This window comes from Candoia aspera, chromosome 7, assembly GCF_035149785.1.
Source record: "Candoia aspera isolate rCanAsp1 chromosome 7, rCanAsp1.hap2, whole genome shotgun sequence".
Taxonomy (NCBI): Eukaryota; Metazoa; Chordata; class Lepidosauria; order Squamata; family Boidae; genus Candoia; species Candoia aspera.
Window position 1 is genome coordinate 16,902,900 of NC_086159.1, and position 26,027 is coordinate 16,928,926.

Consider the following 26,027-nt stretch of genomic DNA (forward strand, 5'->3'; position numbering starts at 1 on the left):
CATTGCAGGGCAAAGCATTCAGTTATTTTTGTAACAAAATAGTGCATCTGGAAGTTATCAGGATCAAGAATTCCCTGATTTCCTTATCATCAATTTTTTCGATGCCCCCTTGCACTTCCCCTCCCCTCATTAAGGAAGCCCTCACCCAGTTTTGGTATGAAAAACTCATGCCCAGGATCTCTGATTTGGCAGCCTGGATTCTCTGTTTACATGACAAAGTATAATAGCAAATGTCGTGAATAAAGACACATGTTTCTAGCCTTGTCTGTTGCCAGCTTTGACGATACCACCCACAGCCTGGCAGGATTCCCCCTGCCTGTCAAGCAGATGGTTGTTGCTAAAAATTGAGGATTTACTGCATTCCGATTTATTCCTCTGAAAGATCTTATAGTTTCCAGCCAGCTTGTTGTTGTTGTTGTTGTTGCAGGTGCCAAAGGGAACAGCCTACAAGGAGTGAAAGGGGTGGGAGGAATCCTGCTTTTTACAAAATCTAGCACACTTGGGGAGTTGTTGTAGATTGGAAGCTAGAATCTAAAATTGTATCACTTCGCTATCACTTATTGATGGGGATGAAAATCTAAGGAAGGAAACATTAGTAGTAGTAGTATGAATATTAGTATGATATTAGGAATATTTACTGTGGTTACTTCCAGCTTTATTGATTCGCTTTGCCTTGAGTGCAGAGCTGATTGTATAATGTCCAGGTTGGTCCTACAGCCTTGGAATTCCGTTGCCTAGACAACTGGGGAATATTCACTCTCAGCAGTTGCATTCTTTTGGAAGCTAAGCAAGCGTCCTCATGTTGCCGTAGCAATTGGGCACAGCTCACTCTCTTCTGGCACTTATGACCACTGAAATTACAAGTAATGTGAAGACACATCCTATCTCCTTTTGCTGGTCAAGTTATAGAATAGCAAGAGAAGGGAGGCATCTCTCCTTCTGCTGCCAAGATCAGGGGTAGATCAGATCATTTCAGGTTATTGCAGCAGTCTTAGACAGCATAGGCAATAGTGATGGATGTGGGGAGTTACAGTGCAGGGACATCTGGAGGGTCACAAGTATCAAATCTCAATGAAGTGAACTTCTTTTCAAGATGGTGGGGATGGGGGTATTGCCTTTGTATTATGTAAAGAAATGGCAAAGGCTGTTTTGACACGGCCAGAAATAATTCAGAACTGAAAGACAAACCAGGCAGCATGGTGAAGAAGCAAGACAGAAGTTGCCCCAAAGGATAACAAAGGATATAGGAACACACCAGAGGCTTTTAATACACAACAATTGTTAACTCATAAGGTACTTGCAATTTGCCTCACATGGAATATGCATCTGCATAACTGATGTATCTTTCCATTCCTCCCCCCCCCCACTCCCAATTTAAATCCTACATCAGTTTAGCTACTATATGCAACTCTGGAGCTTCAGCTTATGAAGTGAATAAAATGTGTTAGTCAGAAAAGGTCCTACCAGGTTCCTGTTTTTTTGCCATCATAAACTTACATGGCTGTCCTCCTATAGCATGTTGCTCAGAAAGGCTTAGCTGGAATAGGAAGGCTCTTAAGCAATTTTCTTCCCTGAAGTATCCAGTTGCCTCCCTAGGCACTTCCACCATTGGGTCAATTGCACCATTTGTCAGATGATGCAATGGCCACAATTTTGTTGCTAAATCAGCTTCTTCCATATCTGCCTCTTCACAAATACAATTTAGAAATGTCCACTAGTGCAACAGGATTGCCTGCCCTCTGCTAAAAGATTGTAAGAGTTGAAGTCCAATTTATCTGGGACTCAGAGAGTAATAAAGTTTTTTATATATATTTTATGGCCATAACAGAGCCAGTTTGGTGTCATGGTTAAGGCATCAGGCTAGAAACTGGGAAACTGTGAGTTCTAGTCCTGCCTTAGGTACAAAGCCAGCTGGGTGACCTTGGGCCAGTCACTTTCTCTCAGCCCTAGGAAGGAGGCAATGGCAAACCACTTCTGAAAAACCACCCAGAGTCCCCCTTTCTTGGGGGAGATGGGCGGTAATAGAAGTTTGAAAAATAAATAAATTTTAAAAAAAAACCTTGCCAAAAAACCTGCAGGGATTTGTCCAGGCAGTCTCCGAGATCTGGATAAGATTGAACAGATTTAAAAAATGGTCATAAGTCTCTTTGAATTTAGTAGGCATTTACTACTATTGACAGGCACAAGATTCCATTGTTACTATTCTAATGTTTCAGCAAAAACTGTAACATTCTTCTTTCATTTAGTTTTAGTTTTATAAATATACATTTTAGTATGACTATCACTCTTGGAAGGATTAGTTCCAAAAGCCTGCATACAGATATTGAAGTAGATAAATATGAAAGGTTTCTACAGATTTTCTATAAATCTGTCAATACTGATTTTTTTTCTGGCATCACTTGAATATATCTAATAATTTGAATAAAATCCCTTTTGTTTGCTTCTTCATACATCATCATTGTTAATTATGACAGCATGTTGTACAGAGGTCTAGAAGACCAGATTCAAAACCTCAATCACTCAAGAAGGTGACAAAATTGCCTCTTTATCCTTGGACTAGCCTTTCTCACCCTGTTGATATGTCAGACTACTGGTCCCATCATCTCAGACTATCTCGTATTTGCCTAATGTCTAATAAGTACAATATTGTCCATGCTGGCTGGAGATTAGAAGAGGATTAGGAATTCATTTGAAGATCACACTTTATGAAGGAATGGTGAGAACCCTAGTCCAGAATCTGGAAAGCACCAGGTTGGAGAAAATTGGTTTAAGCTAGCAGATTCCTACGGAGAGTTTCAGATTGCTTTGATTTCTTTGGAGAGATATACAATTGTACTCCAGGCCAGAGGGGTGATTGTTGTCTTGTATTTGACTGGTTTATTGACAGCATGAGATTTATATAAAGTTCTCTTTTGTAATGGACAAGGAGCTGATCGTTTTTATGACAATATTGAGGATATGATTGGCTACCGGCCCTGGCCCCTGATTAAATACTGCTGGCTCTATCTCACACCTGGTGTTTGTCTGGTAAGTACATTCACTTTGTCTTTTCCACTTACATCACTGTGGGGGTGGGGGAAAGGAGAGATTCTTCTTCCTTAATTTCCCTTTCCTGACATTACAGAATTATTACTATTGCTATTAATTGTTGTGTAACTCTTTCCATTAGCATTGTTCACTGTAGTAATTCTTGTTAGCTGTTTTTAATTTATTTTAAATATTAATATTAAGTTTTTGCAAGTTATGAGCTGCTCAAGTGGCTTACAATTAGATGCTAAAGGTAGGAATCTACAGGAAGAGAGAGAGAGAGACAGACAGACATACGCAGTCAAATACTTACATCAATAAGTGGCACAGCACAAAATGAAGGAGTAGGCTTACCGATGGATAAAACATCATCAAGACATAGTCCTACTTAAATAAAAGTACTGTAATTAGAGTGGGGAGTTCCAGAATACAGTGCAAAAATTTTTATTCTACATCATGACTGAGGAACCATTGATAATGACAGGACGTTTAGAATGACCTCAACTGATTAACTGAGTGAATGTTTATCGTTGATGAAGTGGCCCTTCAGGCTTCTGGAATCTAAGCCACATAGCAGTAGTGGGGGCACATAGACTGTCCCAACGGCCAGGTTCTGCATATATTCAAAGGCAAGATAATGAGAATACAAATGGAAAATTGAGAAAATTGTTGCAAGCAATTAAAGAGAAAAATTCCTCTGCCTTCTGGCAGTTGATTGCCAGTTCAACATCACAAACCACTGCCCAGGCACAAAGCACAATACCTCTGTTAAACTGTTCACCTATTAAATGGGTTGAATATTTTATCAGTCTTTTTAGAGCATAAAGTCCCTTCTTGACTGGCCTCCACTTTCAACCTTGGAAACTTCCAAATTCATATCCCATCTAAAAAATGGAAAAGCAGATGAGGAGATCAGACTCTGACAGAGCTAATAAAAGCTAATGCAGAATGGTGGGCCTGTCTGTTGGCCTCGCTCTTCACACATATTGATTGCTGTATCCAGATGCCCAAATATTGGTACTATTGCAGTCCCAATTTTTAAGCAAGGTAATAAATCTAATCCTGCTAATTTCCATCTGATCAGTCTCTTAAATGTTTTTAGTAAAGTATATGCCAAACATTCATGTGAGAAACTCATTGATTGGCTAGAACAAGATCAAGTCTTGGCTGATGAACATGCAGGTTTCAGGGCAGAACAAGCAACTATTGACTACTGTATTATTGTAAACCATCTAGCAGAAAAAAATTCCTCTTAATCTTGAGGCTTCATTGCTGTCTTTGTAGAGCTGAAGATTTGATCTCTAGGGGGAGATGTGGTAGAAATGACCAATGTCATCTATGAATTTCTGTTTTATTAGATTAATTATGATGCTCCACAAGAATACGTACATGCATGTCAGTTGTACGGTGAGCAGAGTTGTTTCAGGCCCAATTCTCACCATAAGAGGAATTAAACAAGGTTGTATTCTGGGCCCTTTTTTGTTTAATCTTTATATCAACTCAGACTTTAACAAAAAGTGAATTTCATCCCCTACTGCTAGCAAAAGTGTTTTTATTTACACAGATGATGTGGTCAACATCTTCTTGAGGATCCTGAGTTGGTCTTCATCAGAGTTTACAAGCTTTTGATGCTTATTGTGGGGAAGAAACATTAGAAATTAATTATAGTAAAATAAAAGTGGTTATATCCACAAAGCAGTGCACTAAAGTCATCCCTGAATGGATGACTAATGGCAATTCAATTGAGGAAAGTAAGACCTTTAAACACCCTAACATTTAACACCTTAGGAATTGTGTTTCAGTCTTCTAATGCCTGGAAAGAGGTAGAAAAAACTATTTAATCTCATGCAGAAAAAAAAAATTGATGTAATAATTAGATTTGCCAGCCATCAGGGAAATAATTATGTTTCCACTGCAATCACATTTTATAGAGCCAAACTGCTGAGCCTCATACTTGATGGCATGGAAATTGTACCTATAAAGATATCAAAAAATTGGAGGTAATTCAATCCAAGTTCTTAAGAGCAACACTTTATGTCTCTCTCACTGCATTTCAAACACCAGCTTGAGGCTGGATCTAGGTTGGTTATCAGCAAAGGCCTGCATCAGGATTTGTCAGTTGATATATGGTCTAAAGTAAATTTGGGGAAAAGCTCTCTATTCCATCCAGTTAATCCTTGTCAACAAGTTTGATTCCTCATTGACATACAACATAGCTTCAAACTTGACCTCTTGTGGATTCTTAGGTCAGTCTGAGAGAGCCTTACAAGTGATCAAGTTGCATATCTGGATCTAGGCTTACAGAAGGAGAGGAGCAGAATTTCTCACCACTTTTACATTGACCTTTGGAACCTTTATCTATTCTTCGATATTTTTACAAAGTTTTCCCTGTCCATCACACTACAGCTTTAATTCTTACCAGGCTTAATGTGTAGCCATCAGGGGGTTTGGAAGGAAAATACAGCAACCTTCCATTCCAGAACCAAATCTTGACCCTGTGTGGAGAGTGTTGTGGAATCAAACTAAGCATGTTCTGCTGAGCTGTCCATGGTACCATACATGGCACTTTGAATTATTATCATCACTCCAACTGTACCATGGAAGAGGGTATATATTTCTATTACCTGATAAGTCTTTAGAAATTTTAGAAAAGGGAGCAAAATATTGTTTGATCATGGATGCTGTGAGGAAACTCTAGGTATAATTAAGTTGTGATAGATCATTCTATGTCAGAAGACAATCAGCTATGTTTTTCTTTTAGTTTTTTAGTCTATTACATGTTTGCTGTTTGATGATTTACAGATAATTTTGCTCTATGTAAATAAATAAATAAATAAATAAATAAACAAGCAAACAAACAAACAAACAAACAGATAATGAGAGCAGGCCTTCCAGGATGGAAGTCCCTCCCCTTAGCCCAGATTCATTCATCTGGATACTACTTTCCCTAGGACAACAGTAGTTTTGAGTGATGGCTTCCAGTCTCTGCTTCAGCTGATAGAGGATTCGAGGTCTAGGTCTCCATAAGTAAGAATGATGGAATAATCATCCCACTTGTTCTCCATGGAGAAAGTCATTCCATGGAGCACAGGGCTATGAAATTTAGCCCCTCTGCTAGGGAATCCTGCCTCTTCAGGCCTGTTCCATTTGGGAATGATGAGGTTCTCTTGAATGAGATATTTCTGAAATTACCATCCTTTATAGTGCACCAGCCACTGCAATAATTAGCAAGAAGCAGTTCTGTATTTTAAGAAATAGTGTGTTGGAGACCCTGAGAGATTTCTCTTTCAGTCCTCCCAAGGCACTTTTGAAGCCCGAGTTCTGTTCTTAGCATAACTGTTTGGGGATAAGTGGCTTTGACTCAAGGAGCTGTTCTATCATGTTAGTCCCATATGGAACATTTATGAAGGGAGAGCTGCTTAAATGCAATCAGGCAGTGATCAGAGGTAAGGAGTACTGCTGCTCCAAGCTGGAGAAGATAGAAGCTATTGATGTGACCATATCCAGGGCTTGTGTCAAGGCCCCATCAGATGTGTGGACTGCAGGTTCCTGGTACCATACAGGATCTTTAAATAGATTTTTTGTAAACCACTTAGATTCACTCAACTGAAGCAACATAAAAGCACTTGTAATTAATAGATGGCATAGCATAGCATAATATAGGAAGGAAATAAAAACAGAGGGGTAGAACATGGTCTTTTGCCCTTGGATGATTAATAAAGCCTCTACTGCTGCTTGCTATGTCTCTGGTCCTAAATCTAGTCACTAATGTCAGGATTGGAAAGTTCTGCTTCAAACTCTGTCTTCACTTCACTTAATATTCAGCTTTTAGACATGCTGAATATGATATACACTGGGGGCGGGGGGGGGGAGCAAAAAGAATGGAAAGCCAAAAACTGAATCTGGGCTGAAGCCAGCAGCCACTGGTAGATCCTAACAACCATCTCAATTTTTGCTGACATGATTGGAGTTCACTGTAGACTCTGTTTGCCCAAGGCTGGAAAAGGTCATGCTGAAAGACCTTGATTAAATGTACTTTTTCTTCTCTTTAATTATCTCTTACACATGTTTCTAGTTTACTACTGCATAACTGTCATGCTGTCTGTTCTTGTCATCCTCAGGCTACCTTCCTGTTTTCACTCATTAGATACCAACCACTCAGATACAATGCCGTATATGAATATCCTCCATGGGGGATTGCTGTGGGTTGGTTGTTGGCGTTGTCCTCTATGATCTGCATACCATCCTATATTATATTCATCCTCCTGAAAACCAAAGGATCTTTAAAAGAGGTAAAAAAGAAAAGAAAAGGTCATAGAACCTTGCTTGGTTATTTTACATGACTAGCCATTCATTCACAGGAGATACAATTGACAGGTTGTTTCAGGCAGTTTTGTATTACAGACACACAAAAAGATATATTATGTATGCTACGATCATTGTTCTTCCATGATAACTTAAGTCCTAAAGTGAGGCCACATCATGAAAATGAGATTGGTGCTTCTTCATAATGGGAGAAAGTCAGATGTCTTCTGATACATGAAAGGACAAACTAACAAAAGCAAGATTTGTTACTGGTAATTCTAGAAGACTAAACTCTTAATTCTTGCAAGAGCTCTTTATAAATGCTATTAGTGTATTTTAAACATATCGAGTTTGACTGCATCTTGTTCTGAATCATTATTGCCACCAAATTGATCAAATCAAGTATGACAAGATATGTGCAAATAATTAAAGACAGGTGGAGAAATAATCCCAAAGTCCTTAAGAAATGTTTCACACCTCAATCCTTTTTCAAGGTGACAAAAGATACTTTTCATTTCTTCTAGCTATACACATTTTTTTGTCTTCTAACTAGAAACATAACACTGTGCAACTGATGACAAATCAAAATCAGTCACTGCCAACTATAGATCGTTATGTTGTCTAATTGACAATGATAGTTGTTGTTGTTGCTTTACCTCAGAAGTCTGAGGCACTGAGCAAATGGGATCTAAACTGAGTAGTGCCTGTAAAATTCAAAACTTGCTTTGGGTTATAACTATGGTTAATACAGTTTGTGGCAATAACTACAAGTAATCATTGGCTGAATTCACAAATCACACTGAGCCATTATGTGAATTGTTTGGTTTTAGCATTATCCATGAACACGCTCATTACAATTTAATTTTATATGTTCAACTACAATGGCTTATCTAACAAACAATTCAAAAAGTCCTGGACCTGTGTTTCAGCAAACCATGATTTAAAAAAGCCATGGCAGAAGACGACGTGTAAACCCAGCTGTTTCCTCTCATTGATAGGCGATTCTTCATAGATATATGTAGATTATGGGATGATAATATTTGAGAACAATAGAATTCAATTTTATAGGCATACTTTAATGGATATGAACATATATCTGTCTATCTTAGTGAAATAATTTGAACTGCAATGACAAAAGGCTGGGAAATCTTACACTAGCCCTGAAGAAAATGAACCTTGCAGCAGTGCCATTCCCAGGACTTTCACCTCCAGAAGGTGATGTCATGTCCACAGGGCTTTATTTACTGATTAGGGATTCTAACATAATAAGAAACGACGTTAGATGTCAGTGCTGGTTTAATGTACACCTCAAGTGAATAACGTGAGACAAAGACCCAGACAGCAAAGGAAAGTAAGTAAAGCTTGAAGCAAAATATAGAGAGAAGGTAAAGAGCACAAAAGCCAATAATAATAATAATAATTATAATAATAATATAATATTATTATATTATAATAATATTTATTATTATTATTATAAGAAATCTGCTGTTATACCAATTGTGATTGGAGCCCTTGATGCAATACCTAAAAGACTCCCTTGATATTTGGAAATTTTGAATTTATCAGACCTGAACACTCTAATTTTACAAAACATCTATCTATCTATCTATCTATCTATCTATCTATCTATCTATCTATCTATCTATCTATCTATCTATCTCCTGCTTGGAACTGCTTATATCCTTAGGTGCTACTTTAATAATTCTTAGGTCCTTGGTTAGGACTTGAATAATTAAGTTTTCACCAGTCTTTGTGAATCTAATTGTAGATTCTCCAAATAATAATCACAATAATGAAATACATGAAAAAAGAAAAGTGGCATTATTGAGAGAGGAGATTGCTGTTTTCAAATAGATGATAGGTAGATAGATGATAGATAGACAGAGAGATGGAGCCATAGAGAGATCTAATCTACAGCTGCCATACATTGAAATTTCTACAGGTATGATACATGGGTTGAACCATGGCTTGAATGAGCTTCACTGCCTCAGTTTACCCAGAATTCTGAGCCACAACTTACAAACCACAGTTGTTTGGTTCACACCTTAAACCAAACCCAAACAATCTATAATATGGCTTTAGCATGTGATATGAACCCAACCCTTGCATACATCCAGTGATAATGTTCACCCTTCCTGAGGAAATGCTGAGATGATTGGCAACTGAGGGAGGAATGCAGTTCTTTTGAAAAAGTGTGAATTCTACAGGTATGAAAAGTCTTGAACTCCCATAGAAAAGAAAGACAACACATTTTCAGGAGACAATTGGAACTAATTTTGGTGGTTCTTGAAATAAGTTTGTTGGTTGCATTTCAATTAATTTCAGTTGGTGGAGATGAAAGAATGACCTCAGTGACATAACGTCTGGTTTTGTACACTTCAGTGCTCTAATGCAGACAAACATTTCTTTTTCCTTTACTACCAGTACATTCGTATGTAGGTTCACTCAGAAGTCCCATGGAATTCAGTGCTAAATGTTTGTATGATTCCATTTTAAACCAAAAATTAACATCTTCGAGTTTGCAGGATCTACCTGACTTTTTATTAGAACCTGAAGGTCAACCAGAATATATACAGCTATAATTCATGAATTTTTATATTAGAAATCTGTTCTGAAATGAATACAGCTCACAGTCTATCCACACAAATCACTTATGGTTATTTAAAATAATCTTCTTTTCAGCCATTTCATTTATATACAGTAGGGTTGCCTGGGCTGTTGCTGTTATTATTAAATAATTGGAAAGCCAACCCTTGCCAATCTAACTCAAATCCTTCCCTCTAAGATCTAGTAGATCTCTAAGATCTATTAGAGCTCACTTCCATCCACCTTTAGCACAAATAATTAATTTGTGTGTCGGGGGAGGGGCTACTTATGTTTTAGTCCTTGTAAGGAATTCCAGGTTTCTACACTATGAACTTTAGGTTGTAAATTTCTATCGTGTGGAGCTCATGCTTGAAAGAAATAGTAGAAGGAGTTACCAGGATGCAACTACTGGCCATTTTCTCTGAAATCACCTTCATTTATTTGCTCACATGTTATATAGATTGCAGATACTCTTGTCTTGTGTTCCACTGAGGTGGCATCTTAGTATCTGGGGTCATGGATGATTTTTAAGTTCCTTTTAACTGCCAACCTGGGCATCCTTCATCTGAGTGGACTTCAACTTTCAGAATCTCAGCAGGATGGAGAATTCTGGGTATTTCAAACTCTACATCTAGGCAATATACAGATTGAGGAAGTCTGATCTAGAACAAACTTGTGTTCTTGTATTACGTTTTTTAAAAGATCAATATAGCAAGTGGGCTTTTCCCTACATTACCTATCAGGAACAGGCATTCTCCATCCTCTTTTGCTTTGCAAATGGGTATTGTGTATTGTAATGGGGAAAATGGTCTTGTATTAAATCCTGGCTACAATTGCTTCAGTCTGATTGTGAAACAGCATGGCTTTAATATGAGGTGAGCTTCATGTAATAAAAATAGACTGTAACAACACTAAATGAAGAAGGTGAGGGCAAAACATAATTTACATTGGGGTAGCTTTTGCAATTCAGTTTATTGCTTTTGCCAAAGGCCAAAACAAATAACATAGAATATAATTAACATAAACAGCTGGTGCAAACATTAAAAAACACAGCAGTTATTATATAATAATTAAAACAAAAAAATCCATTTGACCTAGAGTAAATTTTGCACACTACTTAATAGAAAAGTAGAGATACAGAACAGTATAGTGAGAAAATCTGTTAATTCATAGTACCAGAAGTTGAAACTTTTAAAATTACTTTCACACAGAAAAGCACGGTCAACACCAGTTTTATTCTTCAAATAAACATTTGGTTTAATCGTTGATACTACCTGTGTGTCACACAGGAAAATGAACATTCTACTATTCAAGTACCTTAAAAAAACATTCTAGCCACCTCTAGTGGTTTTGATTATAGTGTTCAAGTTGGGTGCTATAAACAAACAATATTAGTACTATAACTACTAACATTTCTATTTGTGCAACCATTCTGGGGAACGCAATCATCATTTTACAGAAATATTGAAATGCTTCAGAGAGCAGCCATACCCTTCAGCACATATAACTCCTGGGAGTACAGCAACTTGAGTTGTGGGTGGCCTTATCACATCCATTTGGTAACTTGTCACATGGTAAAGCCTTGGTTTAAATGTAAAGAGAATCTCTTAGAAAACATCAGGATCGAGGAGTTGTGAAAACTAAGACCTGTTGTGTTAATCCTTGTAAGGAGAGGGCAATATTTTGTTCTACACAGAGAAAACTTGATCTCAAGTGCATAGAAATATGAATGTGCAAGCCAGAGTTGCAGGAGGACCACTGAATTAAGTGGAGGCTTCCTGATTGTTGAGCAACTCATTGCAAAATAGCTTCATTAATTTTATTTACTATTTTTACCACATTATCTTCCAAAAGGCAACATGGTCCTCCCCTTCCAACTCCACCATGAAGAATCTCTGAAGAGGTTCTATTCTTGTAATACCACTGTTGTATTAGTATCCGAAGAACAGATGGTTCTCAGAAGAAGCTGATAACTGCATGCAGCATTGTATGAAAATCTTCATACGCTCATTTCTCAAATGATTAGAGTTGGGTGAAGGTGGTAGAGAAGCAGATAAAGGAAGTTCAGAAAGATTGAGGCTAGCAGGGAGTGACTCTATAGCACTTAGGAGGGGTCTGAGCTGATCTTTTGCAGAGGCCTTTTGAAGTTAAGCTGAAGACCTCATGAAGTCTTATGGCCCTATGTGGGTCTCCAGGCTGTGAAACTATGTTTGATTCATTCATTAGACCATTATGAAAAGAAAATATTGAAGGTGTTGATTATTACAAATCTATTGAGAGTAGAGACAGAACTATTCACGTAGGATTCTGACTTATGAAACCTTCCCCCTCATGGGTATGGAAGAATAGGTAGTTTACTGTGTATTTAAATGCACATTTATCTAATTTTCACTTCTTAAACCAATACATGAACTAAAAACAATGATATTGCAAGCTTTATAATGTACTTCTCTGATTAAAATTTGAATATAAAAATAGCTGGTTAGCCATAATTGCATGAATGTGCATATACTGGAGAAATGACAGTGACAATATGTGCATATTCTCACGGGAAGTAAAATCGAAGAAGCAAATTCTTGTAGGAATGGGACAAAACAAATTTAAGATTGGAAAAAAATGAGTGCCTTAATGAAAGTGAAATTCTCATCCCTAATTATCACAATAAATGAGTGTGCTTTTCTTCCAAATCCAGTACTTTCATAAGTATGCAATCCATTAAATCATCTCTACTGTGAGCTTTGCTGGGTATTTTATTGTGTGCAATAGTACGCCAACAAACAGTGAACCTAAAAGCCAAACAGCACAAAGCATTAAGCCATTTCCCAATGTATATTCCAATAAACTTGCCTTATGAAATGTAATGGATGGGCTTTTGGACTGCCTTTGTCCACCACAACTGAGGCAGATTAATCTGGGTGTCAATTTGTCTGATTGTTTAATTAGCAGAGATGCTGCCTGTTCTTTTCCTTGTCTTTCCACAGCGGTTATACCAGCTTACTGCTGCATCAGAAGACTTGCCCCAGCCAAAGAAGCATCTGAATGGCAGTTCTGGATGGGAATGCTCTGGACTGGGATCCCAACATCCAGTCAAGGAAGTGTCTGTCATGACAGAGAAGGAAACCAACTTCTAGAGCTTCTTTACGTTCTGGAAAGGTCTCTTCATATTTCTGGAGACTCTGCTTATATCCAGGCTGAGTTTCCCCTGAGGTCTTCCTACTTGCTGACAACTGATTACAGGATGGAACAGGACCAACAATTGACGTACCATCCCTACAAGAGCAGCTGTAAAACGGTCAGGGTGAGGATCATAGCTCAGGATCTCCATGAAACCCTTTCCATTGACAGTTTCAGACAACGAACCTGCTGCTTTGTGAATGCTGCATATACACTCTATCATCAAACTGTGTCGTCTTCTGTTTGTAAGAGTTAAATAGGCAGCACAATCAGATTGTCTGAAAATCATCGGTTGAAGCTGGCCAAGCTAAATCATCGTTCATTTCTTTAATCATTCTTCCATTGCTACCTCCACTCTTTGATACGATGTTACGCATTCTGTGAAAACCCTAATCCAGGAAGCTCTTTGATTATGAACACTAATTCCTTTTAGCCAAATTTGCACTCTCTAACAGCAGGATGAATGCCTCTTGGACAAGTTTGATGGATTACTTTTTTCTGTTATTCTCAACAGTTTACATAAATCTTCTACAGGTGAGGGCTTCTTTCAACAACTATCACACCAATCTGTTTGGACTTTCTAAATTAAAGTTGGTTGAACAGCCTCTCCCACTTCATGACAGCCCAGCGGAGGGAAAGGTGACAAATTAGAAGCAAAATAATTTTGTAAGATCCTTCCTTCACACACTCTCCCATCTCTCTCAGAGAAAAGACTGGCACTGAAAGGTTGACAATCTTTCAGTTTGAATATACCTCATCTGACAGCACTCCATGTGACATCCTTGAGTTGTTGGAAAACTAGAAAAAAAAAAAGGCCATTGAATGGCAATTGCTATAAAATGAAATGCCAAGATTGCCTTAGTGTGTATTGTATATACATAGGAAATAACAAACTTGAGAATGATCCACTCCTGGATACTACTTTAGCACAGTGATGCAAAAACTTGCATATGATTTATAACACAAAAGTAAGAATAAGAAATGAAACTTACAATCAGTCAGAAGAACAAGAGTTGTGCAGAGTGGGCTGGTTTGCCTGCCTTTGTTTCTAGAAAACTCTTTTTTTTTAAACCAAAAAGACAATTTAATATGCTCTTGTGCATTATGAATGTCTCAGAATCTCTCCCATGGCACTAAGTACTCTTACAAAGCAACAGAACTCTTTGTTTCTCTTACAAGACCATCCAGTTTGAGGCTGCCTGAACCTTAGTATGGTTCTTCACACCTGTATTCAGAAATGTCCTGTGTCCTAAGCAATGCACACTTTCCAAGAAACTGTATAAACAATTAAAGTCATTGTCACTTGCTGTAATAGTGCTTGTGAATTTGACTTTTCAGCAGAGGCATCTGAGGATATTAAAAAAATCAAGATAATGACCACAATTGCATAAATGAAGCCTTGCTCCCATTTTACACGTGTTGCACAAGGGATGCATGAAAAAAGGGGTGGGGCTTCATTAGTGTGGTTGTGGTTACCATTTTGACTTTTTTGAACCCTCCTACCAACACCCCTCATTTCAGCTTAGCTTTAAATAATCTATCCCAACAGCAGGGAATTTTCTGTTAAGTTACCAGATTGCATGGTGTTATTTCAGACTGCAGTAGAAAAAGAGAAAGATGAAGTAGGCTGCTTTTAGATTTTTTTAAATAATAACTTTATTAATCTTTTCTCTAATATCTCCACCAGAGTCCTCTGGGATTGCTCTAAACCTCAAACAAAATTCCTTCTCTCTCGGTTCCAACAGAACCAGATTACTGTATCTATTTCTCTTTCCAAAGCTTTCTCTGTAACTTCTGCCTTACTGTCCAAAGTTTCCACTTCATCATTAATTTGTTTTACATCTCCAGACACTTGTTTTACAGAGCTTTCCATCTTTTTAATTTATTCTTTTATCTCCTCCTTCATCTTTACAAGACCTCCATCCCTTCTTTTTTCAAATGCTGTCGATTTAGTATCAAGTGATTCAGCTAACTTACTGCCCAGTTGCTCAGACATTTTCCGAAACAAATCTGGTGTAATTCCTCTCTCTGCGGGTTGCTCTAGCGAGCCTCTCCTCCCCTCTATTCATGCTGCATCATGGTAGTTGCCATTATGATATAATCCAAAAATGAAAGTGTCTCAAACAAGGGGGAAATAAAAGGCAAGCTTCCCCCGCCTTTTCTTTTTCTGTTTTGTCTTCCTGGGCCCTTAATACTTTTGTCTCAAGTGGCACTCCAGTTACAGTCAGCATCACAGTCTGGCTCATATTACCTTTATCTTTTGTTTTGTAAAATCCACCAATTGTCTGCATTCTTTAATAATAAACAAACAACAACAACAAAATTCCCATGAAGGTCTGGTTCGTTTGTCTAATTTAATTCCAATTTGTTCAAAAACATCTTCACCAAAACATACTATTTCTAAAAGCTGTCCCCTTTATCCATTTTAAACTTTCTTACATCAACTCCTTGTTAAGCTTCTTGTCAAAAGTTTTTAAGTCTTTAAAACCCATTTTTCCCCTTTATTCCTTTGTATTCTAGAAAAATTAATAACACCCCAAGTGGAATTTTCTTATCCTGCAACCCAGAAAATCTCTCTTTAGCTGTAAATTAATTACATCTGAAAGTGGTTAAGAAATGAGGATCATGTGAACCTTAGTCCATATAGGCTGCATTACTGCTGTGAGATTAATTGGAAAACCTCGGTTCCCGCAGTCTACCCATGAGAAGCAGTTGTCCGGAATGCAAGTGGGCAATCTCATGATATCTCATTTTTCCGGAGAGATTTTGCCAGCCAGAAGTTGCCATCTGGCTGCCAATCCCCACTGCAATGCTGTCCCCGCTGCTTCAGGGATGTCTAGTTCACCATGAATCCTCACTGGAAGCGAGTTATTTTGTATGTTTAGTGAGATGTAGATAGAGCTAAGTTGAACATATTAAGATTCATTCACAGATGTAGCATGGCTATGTTCATAATCCTGAGCTATCAAGCTCATCAACCAAACAGAGAAAATGTCAATGAGACCATTTACCTATTCAGGCAATTGAGATCTCTGAGTACCAGATGGATCAAGGAGTGAGTGGGACTATACGAGGCTAAACTAATCTCCTTTATCTATGAGCCTTGACCCATGTGCTTAATAAACTATATGCTTAGTTTACTTGGAGGGAGTAAAGGGATTCTATGTATAGGTGCTTGGTGACTTTATGACTGTGATAAATTCATTGATTGATTCATTCATTCATTCATTTGATAGGAATTCTATGACTGGGATGGGAACTCTGTCTCATCAGCATTCCCTTGACAGAAACCTTCCATGAAGAAGGTTCTTCCCTTCAGGCCAAACTGATATGCTTTGGTTTCTTCCAATTTCTAATTTTTCTGGATGTAATACTATATTGTGTTTATGATCATTTTGATTTTAAAAAAATTCCATGAAAATGCATAAACGTTTTGTGTTCTAATGTATGCATTTTACAAATTTTATCTAATATGCACACATTTTAGCAAGACAATTTCCCTATAGTATATTTTCTGTGCACTTCCACCAAGATACGCATTTCTGTGTGCACTGTACCTTGCTATGTGCATTTTCGATGCTTTTTTTTTTAACAGAACTGCATTGTAGAATTTGAAAAACTGCAAATGCCAAAGGGTAGCTGTTTCATTCTGTGTATTGATTGGAAAGAAAAAATGGATATGTCTGTAGGCAAATATGAACTAAGTACATATCACATAGCTAATATATCTCTAACTTGTACATTCCTAATTGTCCACCATGAAGCAAAATCATAAAAAGCACTCTTGTCTTCAGCATCTTCATGCAAATAAGATGATCCATCCAACGTTGCCAATTTGCCAGTTTGTTTTTTTTAAATTATCTCTACTTCTGGCCTTCCACAATATTCTGACCTGCAGATATTAAACATCTGAATGGTTTCTCTTCCAGCTGGTCCAATTCTGGAAGTCAATCAAGCTTCCATTTGTAACTATTTCCAAGCCATTCCAATTGGTCAGTTCACTGCACCCATATACCCTTTTTATAATTTATGGTGCTCATTTCAGTATGGATGCCTCTCATCTATTAGCAGTGCCTCTGTTTTTAAATGGGAGATGAAATGAGAAATTTCTTCAAGGTATGCTACATGGAAACAATGTTAGCTCCATCCCTTCTAAGTATATTGAGCTATTTTTCATGGATGCACATCTATGTACATGTGATAATCCTTTGTACATAAGATACAGTCAATAAATCAATTTCCTTAATTTATGAAGGCAATGGTTGAAATTTCTTTGGTTTGGGTTCCTTTGGAGATCAGAAACTTGTGATCTATGGCTAAGAAAGAAATGTGGTAAATGTGGTAATTAATTAAAGCTGATGGCACTGAAGCCTTTGAGCTATATACTTGGATACTGACTGTGCCTCATTTCAGAACTTGAGAGCCTTGGCTCATATGTAGATCACAGAAGGTCAAGTGAAATCCATAGCTGATTTGTTGCCTCATCAAAATTGGTCACTTTGCTATGATTTGTTGTGAGCAGCTAACATTATTTGTAGAGTAGACCTGTAATTGGTCTTTCAACCTCTACACAGATGCTGGTATAGCCAGAGATGGGCTAATAAATTTTTAAGTGAGGGCATTCTGCTTTCACTAGAAATAAACTAGAGGTACGTGCTCCTGTGCCATTATTAACATCAACCTTATGTGCTAAAGCTTAGATAAATAATGCTGTGCCACCAAGATAACGCACTGATGCAAAGGACGTAAATGTAAGTTATGTGAAATATTTTACTGCCTGTGCCTTGTTAAAAGCACGGAAGTAGTGCTAATCATAAACATCTGCAATTTCACGTAACAGATACAGACCAAAACGTGTATGTATGACAAGTCTCAAAACATGTATTTTTGTGGAGGGGGTGGGGGAGACTGATGAAAATACTTCTCACTGCCCAGCATTGTTCCAAAGACAACTAGTTTCCATCTCTCAATCAGGTTTATTTTCAAAGAATGTTGATGTGGAGGCCAGAAGTCATTATGAAAATAAAGATAATGCCACAGAAAACTGTTTTGTCGCAATCCACTTCCTGTTTCCTTTTTTTAATGCTAACATCATCTTTATAAAAATGTACTCAGACAGGTGAGGCAGGGAAAGCATAGTGGGAATCAAGGGAAGCCCTGGAAACCCCTCGTTTCTTCCTGGAAGCCAAGTACTGCAGAACAGGAGAACTTTGCTAGCCAGCCTGAGGTAGATTAGAATTCACATTCCCCTTCCTGGGTGGCAAAGCATGGGATCAAAATGCAGAACGTATTGCATTCTGGCTAGAATCCACCATATTATGATGACCCACAGACAAGGTTCTTTTCTTCCTTTCTTGTTAATGCCTTTCCTTATCTGCAATGAATGTTTATGTTACTTTATGCTTCGTTGCTCACCAAAGCAATTATCAAAGAAGCCGGAACTCAGCCTGGGGAGCCAGGGCACAACACAACTGAATCTTAAAAGCACTTTAAAGGAAAATAACATCAACTCCTCCTTACTGGGTTTTGGAACATGGGCATTGATCTGTGTCTCCTATTGTCAATCTGTGTTTCCACAAAGGAGAGGGTTTATTTTTATACTTGAATGTCTTTTCTAGCTCATCACATATGGAAAGCCACATAAGGCAGTGCTACACTAGGCGCTGTGGCAGCAGTTTGATATCATGATGTCAATTACTTCGTAGAGCTAAACTGGCTCTAGGCCACTTTCTGGCTCTAGGCCACTTTATTTGAAATTGGAGCAAAGCTGTTTTTTTCCCCCTTTTGCAGTAGTGCAACTCAACAGAGGTTGTAGATAGGATGTTTTTTTGCTGGTAGGAGCTCTTGACACACCCTTACTCTTAGCATCTTCCCCCAGCATACAGCTTCGGCATCCTGTAAGCATTCCTTAGAATGTTTTTCCCATGCTCCAGCCACTGCAGCAGCATGCAACCATGTTATAGCTATTACAAAAGCATCGAGTTACAAAAGACATACTATTATTTTACCTTCCTAGCTTATAATAGGCTTTTACATGCAACAGAGGAATAGTGACTTTGCAGCCAGGAAACTTCCCTTCATAGCAACCAGTCAGATGTATCTATACTGCAAATGCATACAACATACACTGAAAATGTGAATGGGTAGGTGCTAGCAGTTTGTTTCATTCAAACATTTGGTCTGAAGTGGGGGCAAGGAGGTTTTGGTTGTTCCAGATCCTGTGGAAGCTCAATTAGGCCACTAATTAGAAGTTTTGGTGGTGGGGGGGGGGGTTTCACCCTCCTATTAGTTAGCTGGCAAGTAAGCACTGAGTAGTGCTCCACACATATTCTCAGCATTTTCCAGGTTGGCTTCAGACAGGTTTTGAAGGACTGGGGAGTAGAAATACAGCTGCAGATAACATCTGTATCTCCATGTTGCAATTTTTTTTTCTGCCTTTGAGTCACTTTTTGACTCCTGACAACTGCCTAGACAAGTCCCTGCAGTATTCTTGGCAAGATTTTCAGAAGTGGTTTGCTATTGCTTCCTTCCTAGGGCTGAGAGAGAGTGACTGGCCCAAGGTCACCCAGCTGGCTTCGTCCCTAAGGCAGGACTAGAACTCACAGTCTCCTGGTTTCTAGCCTTATGCCTTAACTACTACTCCAAATTGGCTCTTAGGAACCACTAAATTGACTATGGCACAGTGTCAAAGGTTTAAGAAAGCCTGCAGGCTTGTGAAAGTTTATCATGAGATGCCCCATGCTATGTAGTGGTGCTGATCTGGAGCCAAGGAGACATGGAGCTCCAGCAAGTATATCAGACTAGAGAAACAAGCATCAGATGGGACCTTATGCGCTACCTGCTTAGAAAATACTACATACCCTTCTGTCCATCTACAGTAGAGGCAGGAAAGAAGCTTTTCTGTAGCTCAGGAAAGAAGAGGCTGGTAGGGCTAGTTTTGAGAAACTGTCATAATGGTGTAGAGAAATGTGCATCTTTTAGTTTTAAGATCTCTTGAGGGGAGCTCTTTTCTTCATCCCATGGAGATATAAATGAAAGCCCACTTGGCTCTGATGAAGATGTGGAATTAATAAACTGGCTGGCAATTCATTAATTGGCCAGTTAAATAATCTGCCTCCTAATTTGTTGGATAACTATATCATCCTAGCCAGCTAGCGCTCTAAATAACGAACCCAATGTTGAGTCCTTTGGAGCAGCAGCAGATTAGGAATCTCTCACTTTTAAAGTTACTTGCAACTGCTCCTTTGCCTCTCCATCTGTGTTTTGGCTTTAGGGGAGAAAATATGGATCTAGGCTCAGCGGACACTGGCATTTGCTCATTTGCAATCTAGAAGAATGCACTGTCTCAGGAGGAGTAAACCACATATTTTTCCCCTTGCTACAAGTCACTAGCCTTTGGGTACCACCACTGCTAAGTGCTGTGCCATGTTCTTCTGCTATCTACAGAATCTAAAAAGGGAAGCTGAAAAAGTACTTAGGTGGCCTCGCTTTGCTGAAATTAATCTTTTATGCCTATCTCTTTGTCAACACTTTTGGTTCATTAAAAATATCTTCAACACAACAAAACAAAAGTCTAGAGGTAAATTGCAGAGGCAAAAAATAGTGACCTAGCAGTTTTATCAGGGATGGGGAATCACAGTCCCATGGGCCTAATCCAACCTACAAGACTGGACCATCCAACAATTGTTCTGACTAGCAGACCCTGCCCTTCTTAAGGGGTATTGATAATTTCCCCTAACAAGAAAAGAGCCGTGATTGTTTTGCTGGCCAAGATATCAAACTATACGGGAAAAAAAATCAGATGTGGGCCACACATTGGAATCTCATGCTCTCTGGGTTGGAGAAGGGAGCAGCAGACAATTTAAGGTAGGGCATTATCATCCAAGTCCAGAACTGGTGCACTGATGATGTTACCTAGTCAGGTAATGAAACATCTGCAAGCAAACAACCAAGCCCAGAGAGCACCAAGGACTGCAAAGTCCAGAGTTCTTCCTACCTACTTTTCTGGTGGTAGGGATGCAGGAAGGTTTGCAGATGTTCCCACTAAAATATTGGTGTATGGCCCAGGTCAGGATGTTTCTCTCTGTGTGCAGTTTACTGGCTTTGTGCCTCAGCATAATACTTGCACATAGAAGCATTGGGAGAAAGTGGATGTCTCTGTATTTTCACTCTCTTAATTACTCCACTCTCATGTACATGTTGGGACAGGATTCAGTTGGTTGCAATATATCACTGTTGACATTACAACTATGTGAGACTGGTCTGGCACTATAAATAGAGATTACTTTGTAACAGGGATAAAATGTTTGGAAGGCTCCCTCCCTTTTTGGAAGAAATCAGAATGGGACAGGTGGGAGGGAGGAAACAGTGGTTCTGTTACTCTGGGCAGAGGTATCAGATGCACTGACAGGTCATTTGAGCAGCAGTCCTGCCAAAGGACTGACGTGTGGTTCATGAAGTGATGGCAAAGCGATTTCCAAGTGTCCACTTCCATTGGCAGCAGTAACTCCAGAGGGAGATGAAATCAAAATTCTAGAAACTAATGACCATTTCCTGCCAGCTGGTCCCATGAACAAAGAGCAACGTGGAACATTTCCTGCTGTTTTCAGCCGAAACATTTTCCATCATGTGTTGCCCTGCTCTGATTTTCTAGCACTCTTCCCAATAGTTTCAAGTTTCTAGTCCTTATTTTATTTGCAAGATTCTGTTAATGCAGCTTTTCAATAAAGTAGAATTAGCTTATCTGCTTGTGTTTCCTGTCTGGCCTACCTGGTAAGTCTGACATCAATCTTGCAAGTCTGAAAGTACATTCCCCCGCCCCATCTCCTTTATAGCCTGAGAAACTAGGGAGGGTCCCTTCTGAGCCTCTTGCCCATCCCACTATCCAGCTGTGGGCTATGCTGTCTCTTATCTGGCCATTCCCTAGGCAGCATCCCTTCACCCTGTCTTCCCACATACCATTACCGGCAGGTATGTTCTGTCCCATGCGTTCTTGTAAAGAAAGCTTGCTGAGGTTGTATTCATGAGATGAAGAGCGCGTAGGTCCAACAATGTCTCTTCTTGGTCACTCTGCTCATACTTTTGAACTCCTTGCTTCCAATGCTACTTAAGGCCACAAACTCCATGGCTTTAAGTCCTGGCTATTCCGTAGGAGATTTGGGTATCCATGATGTCTGCTATGTGTAGTTAATTAATTAGTGGGTTTTGCCCCTGTGTTTTCCATATATTTTAAGAGAAGTTCTGCTCACAAACCCCAAAATATAAAATTGTGTCATTGTTTGTCTTTAGTGAAAAGCAGCATGCAAATGTTATTGGTTTCGTCTTTATTTAAAGACAAGAATCTATTTTCTTTTTCCTTTCTCAGGATTAATTTATTTCCCGGTGTAACGCATCCATTTGGATGCTATGGATATTTCCTTTCATTAGTGACAACTTTTAGAATACCTGGCAATTTTTGATGGTTGCTACAAAGCTAATCCATCTGGATCTCACAGAAATGTGCATTAGTGAATTGTGAATTGTGATTAGAAAGTAACTTGACTGACTGATTCATGCAACAGGAGGCGAACTGGGTCTAGCCAACCCTTAGCCTAGCTTACAAAGCTGCATGAATGCTGCATGGAGCTGTACTGGCAAGGAAGCAGCTACAGCTGTGTGGCTACACATGGCGCTGAAGGTGGCCTGATGCATATTTATGACAATGATGCAGAAAGGGAAGATTGTCAAGGAACAGAGAAAGCTATAGGAAGAGTGCTGCCTGTTATAGTGCTCTGCTCTGTTTGGTAGCCACTTAGGGTCATCAAACTGCAAGACAAGCCACTGAGCTCAGCCAGCTTTAGGTACAAAGTCTGTGACCAGGGCATCGGTTGTCTTAAACCAGCCTTTCTCAACCTTTTGACCCTGGAGGAACCCTTGAAATATTTCTTCAGGCCTTGGGGAACCCTGCACATTCAGGCTCAAATATATGCCGGAAGTTACAAAATTATGATATTCGTTTCATGTGTAGGCCTGTTTATATACACTAACGGTGTTCTTAAACTAAAAATAAAGAATGAAACTTACCTCTTTAATGTGAAGTTGCCTGAATTGGAAATAATTTTTTTAATAAATCGTGATCTCCCAGGGAACCCTTAGTGACCCCTCACAGAACCCGAGGGTTCCACAGAACCCTGGTTGAGAAACCCTGGATTAAACTATTCTTCAAGAATTCCAGTTTCCACTTTTGGCAGTGCCTCCCCTGTCTTCCTTACACTTGTCCTTGAATAATCTCCAGTCCATTCCAAGGCTGCAAAACTATATGAGATATATTCTGTCTTCCCCTGCCCCCCACCTCCACCCGCCCCCCACCCCCAAGTTCAGTCCCATGTGTGGAATATTGATTTGATCAGAAACAAGCTCAAAACTCACAAGCAGCTTGTCGATACCTGTAATTACACAGTGTGTGGGGAAGAACATAAAGCAGAATGCTCATGATGGCAGGGGGCTCCATTTTCCCCTGGCACAGGAGCTGTTCAGTGTGTGTTCACTCCACCAGATGCTCTCTACAGCTGTCACAAAAGGCACTTATGCAAAACCTTGTTAGGAGCTCCTTCAAGTCTGTAAGCATGAATTCTTAGGGAAACTCATCACACAGGAATTTGACCATATCCAAACAAATCCATCACCAGAAAGCTGAGTGCAAGATTAATTAGTGTCTAATTGATGTCTTTGCAAGGATTTGTTTTGGCAGATTGCACCACCCAGAACACATAAGAACTGAGGACCGGTTCTCGGTTTTCCATTTCTCTTCCCAGTTTTCAACATATGTAACCCATATCTCTTTCCTTCAGTGACCATTTGTTTCTTTTTTTTTTAAATTTATTTGATATGGAGGCTGCCCAACTCCGGAATGACTTTGGGTACTTTACACTGAAAAATTAAAACAAAAAAACAAAAAACACATTAAAAAGAAGGAGCTATGTATCCCAACAAACTGCATATGAAACACCCAATGATAGCTCCACAAGCACCTGACCCCAAGGCCTGGGAGAAAACCCAGGATTTAAGGATTTCCAGAACATAGTTTGGGGTTGGGAATTGCTACCAGACCTACCTGGATCTTCTGCATGGAGCTAAATGGAGAGAGTATATTTATTTATTTATTTATTACTGCAAGAATAACAACCAGAGGATATGTTGAAGTATAACCAAAAATATAACAGTGCTAATAAAATCAGAAAAGAATATACAGAATAGTGACATTTGTAGAAACTAGAAATATATCCATAAAATGTTAATATAGAACTAGCTCAATTCTTTAAAATATTATTAAATCTAGCCATATAGACCATCTCTTGGTCCATCTTCTCAGTTTTGGACCAATATGTTATTTCAGTACAATGATATTTATATAATATACTTAGATTCTTAAAATTCTATTATTTAGGTGCTTTAGAGTGTTGAATATAGATAAGAGGGGAAAAGGTGGGTATTACAAGCATTATAATTATCTGACTGTCTTCAAAATTAAATGTGACGTTGGAAATGAAATGAAAAAATGAAGGAAGAGCATACATCAAGGCATAAGAAAAGTTTTGGTCTTAAGATGTTACTTACTTACTTGATATTAAAATCACCATTGTGTTGTTGCATGGTGAGTGTATGTGTATATAGATGAGAGACAGAAAGAGAGAGAGAGAGAGATAATAATATGGACGTACTGTATGTGTTTTTGAACATGTTAATAAAAGAAAAATAAATGAAGAAAACAAGTTTAGCCAATCTGAAATACTAAAAAATTAAAAAGGCAAAAAAGAGAATAAAAAATTTAAAAGGGAAAAGGGAAAAAAAGAAGCTGTTGAGTTTCTGACTTCCCCCTTTTTATACATCTGCTAATTTGCAATATTTATAAGCATTTAAAAAGGTAAAGGTAAAGGTTTCCCTTGACGTAAAGTCCAGTCGTGTCCGACTCTAGGGGGCGGTGCTCATCTCCGTTTCTCAGCCTTGGAGCCGGCGTTGTCATAGACACTTCCGGGTCATGTGGCCAGCATGACGACTCGGAACGCCGTTACCTTCCCGCCGAAGCGGTACCTATTGATCTACTCACATTTGCATGTTTTCGAACTGCTAGGCTGCATGATGCATTGTATGTATGTATGGGAACCGTTCTTGCTTAAATATAGTTAAACTTCTATTATGTGTATGTACTATTAGTTTTGCCACATATTCTCCAAGTTTGAATTCTCAAAGATATTTTTAATGTCCCACTGCTCCCGGGTTTCTAAGAGCTGGATGGCTTTTGAAGTAGAACAGGTTTCTTTAAATGGGACAAGCCTTTACTTTAATGGAAGAATTTCTCAGTAGGATTGATTCATTAGTCCCCAGGAAGATTAAGACCACTTCACAAGTTCACCAGGAAGGCCACACTTAACGATCCACTTGGGGATGAACAAGGGATTTAGGGGTAAGACATCCCAAAGACAATCCACACCTCCATGGCACAATTATCAAGCCATTCAGGTGTAGGGACAATGCAGCTCACCCTGGAAGACATATATGGTGTCTCCTCACCAACTTTGCCCAGACTGAAGAAGCTGCGAAACGTTTCAACCCAAAAGAAAGAAATCCAGTTGCCATGACTCAACCTACAGACAATTCTACCTGGATGACTGAGAATCTTCATCGACCTAGGATTGATAAGAGCTTCTTTTGTTTTCATAGTGCATGGGCACAATAGTCTTCTCTTGCTTATGTTGTCCAGCAGCTGTTCCCGAGAGGCTTCAGTTTAATTCCTCTTTAAAGCTGTTGCAATTTCTGGCCATCACAAAGGCTGTTCCTCCTGGACGCATAAGGGCTTTCCTCCTATTCTTGAGGCTGGTAAAGTTGGCCTTCTTTGTACTGCCTTCCTTGCTGAGCAATATTCTGCCACAGGGATGAGGTAGAAGACTGGTGCTGTC

At 38.9% G+C, this 26,027-nt stretch overlaps 1 protein-coding gene across 1 annotated transcript in view; it reads left to right on the plus strand.

The window, feature by feature from the left end:
- Window positions 1-13,127, plus strand: part of LOC134501662 (sodium- and chloride-dependent betaine transporter-like) — a 57,678-nt gene extending 44,551 nt beyond the window's left edge. Inside the window, exons 13-15 of the mRNA XM_063309575.1 lie at window positions 2,927-3,027; window positions 7,149-7,319; window positions 12,900-13,127. Of these exons, the coding sequence (XP_063165645.1) occupies window positions 2,927-3,027; window positions 7,149-7,319; window positions 12,900-13,049 (422 nt within the window). The 3' untranslated portion in view covers window positions 13,050-13,127. The remainder of the gene's footprint in view (window positions 1-2,926; window positions 3,028-7,148; window positions 7,320-12,899) is intronic.
- Window positions 13,128-26,027: the final 12,900 nt, after the last annotated feature.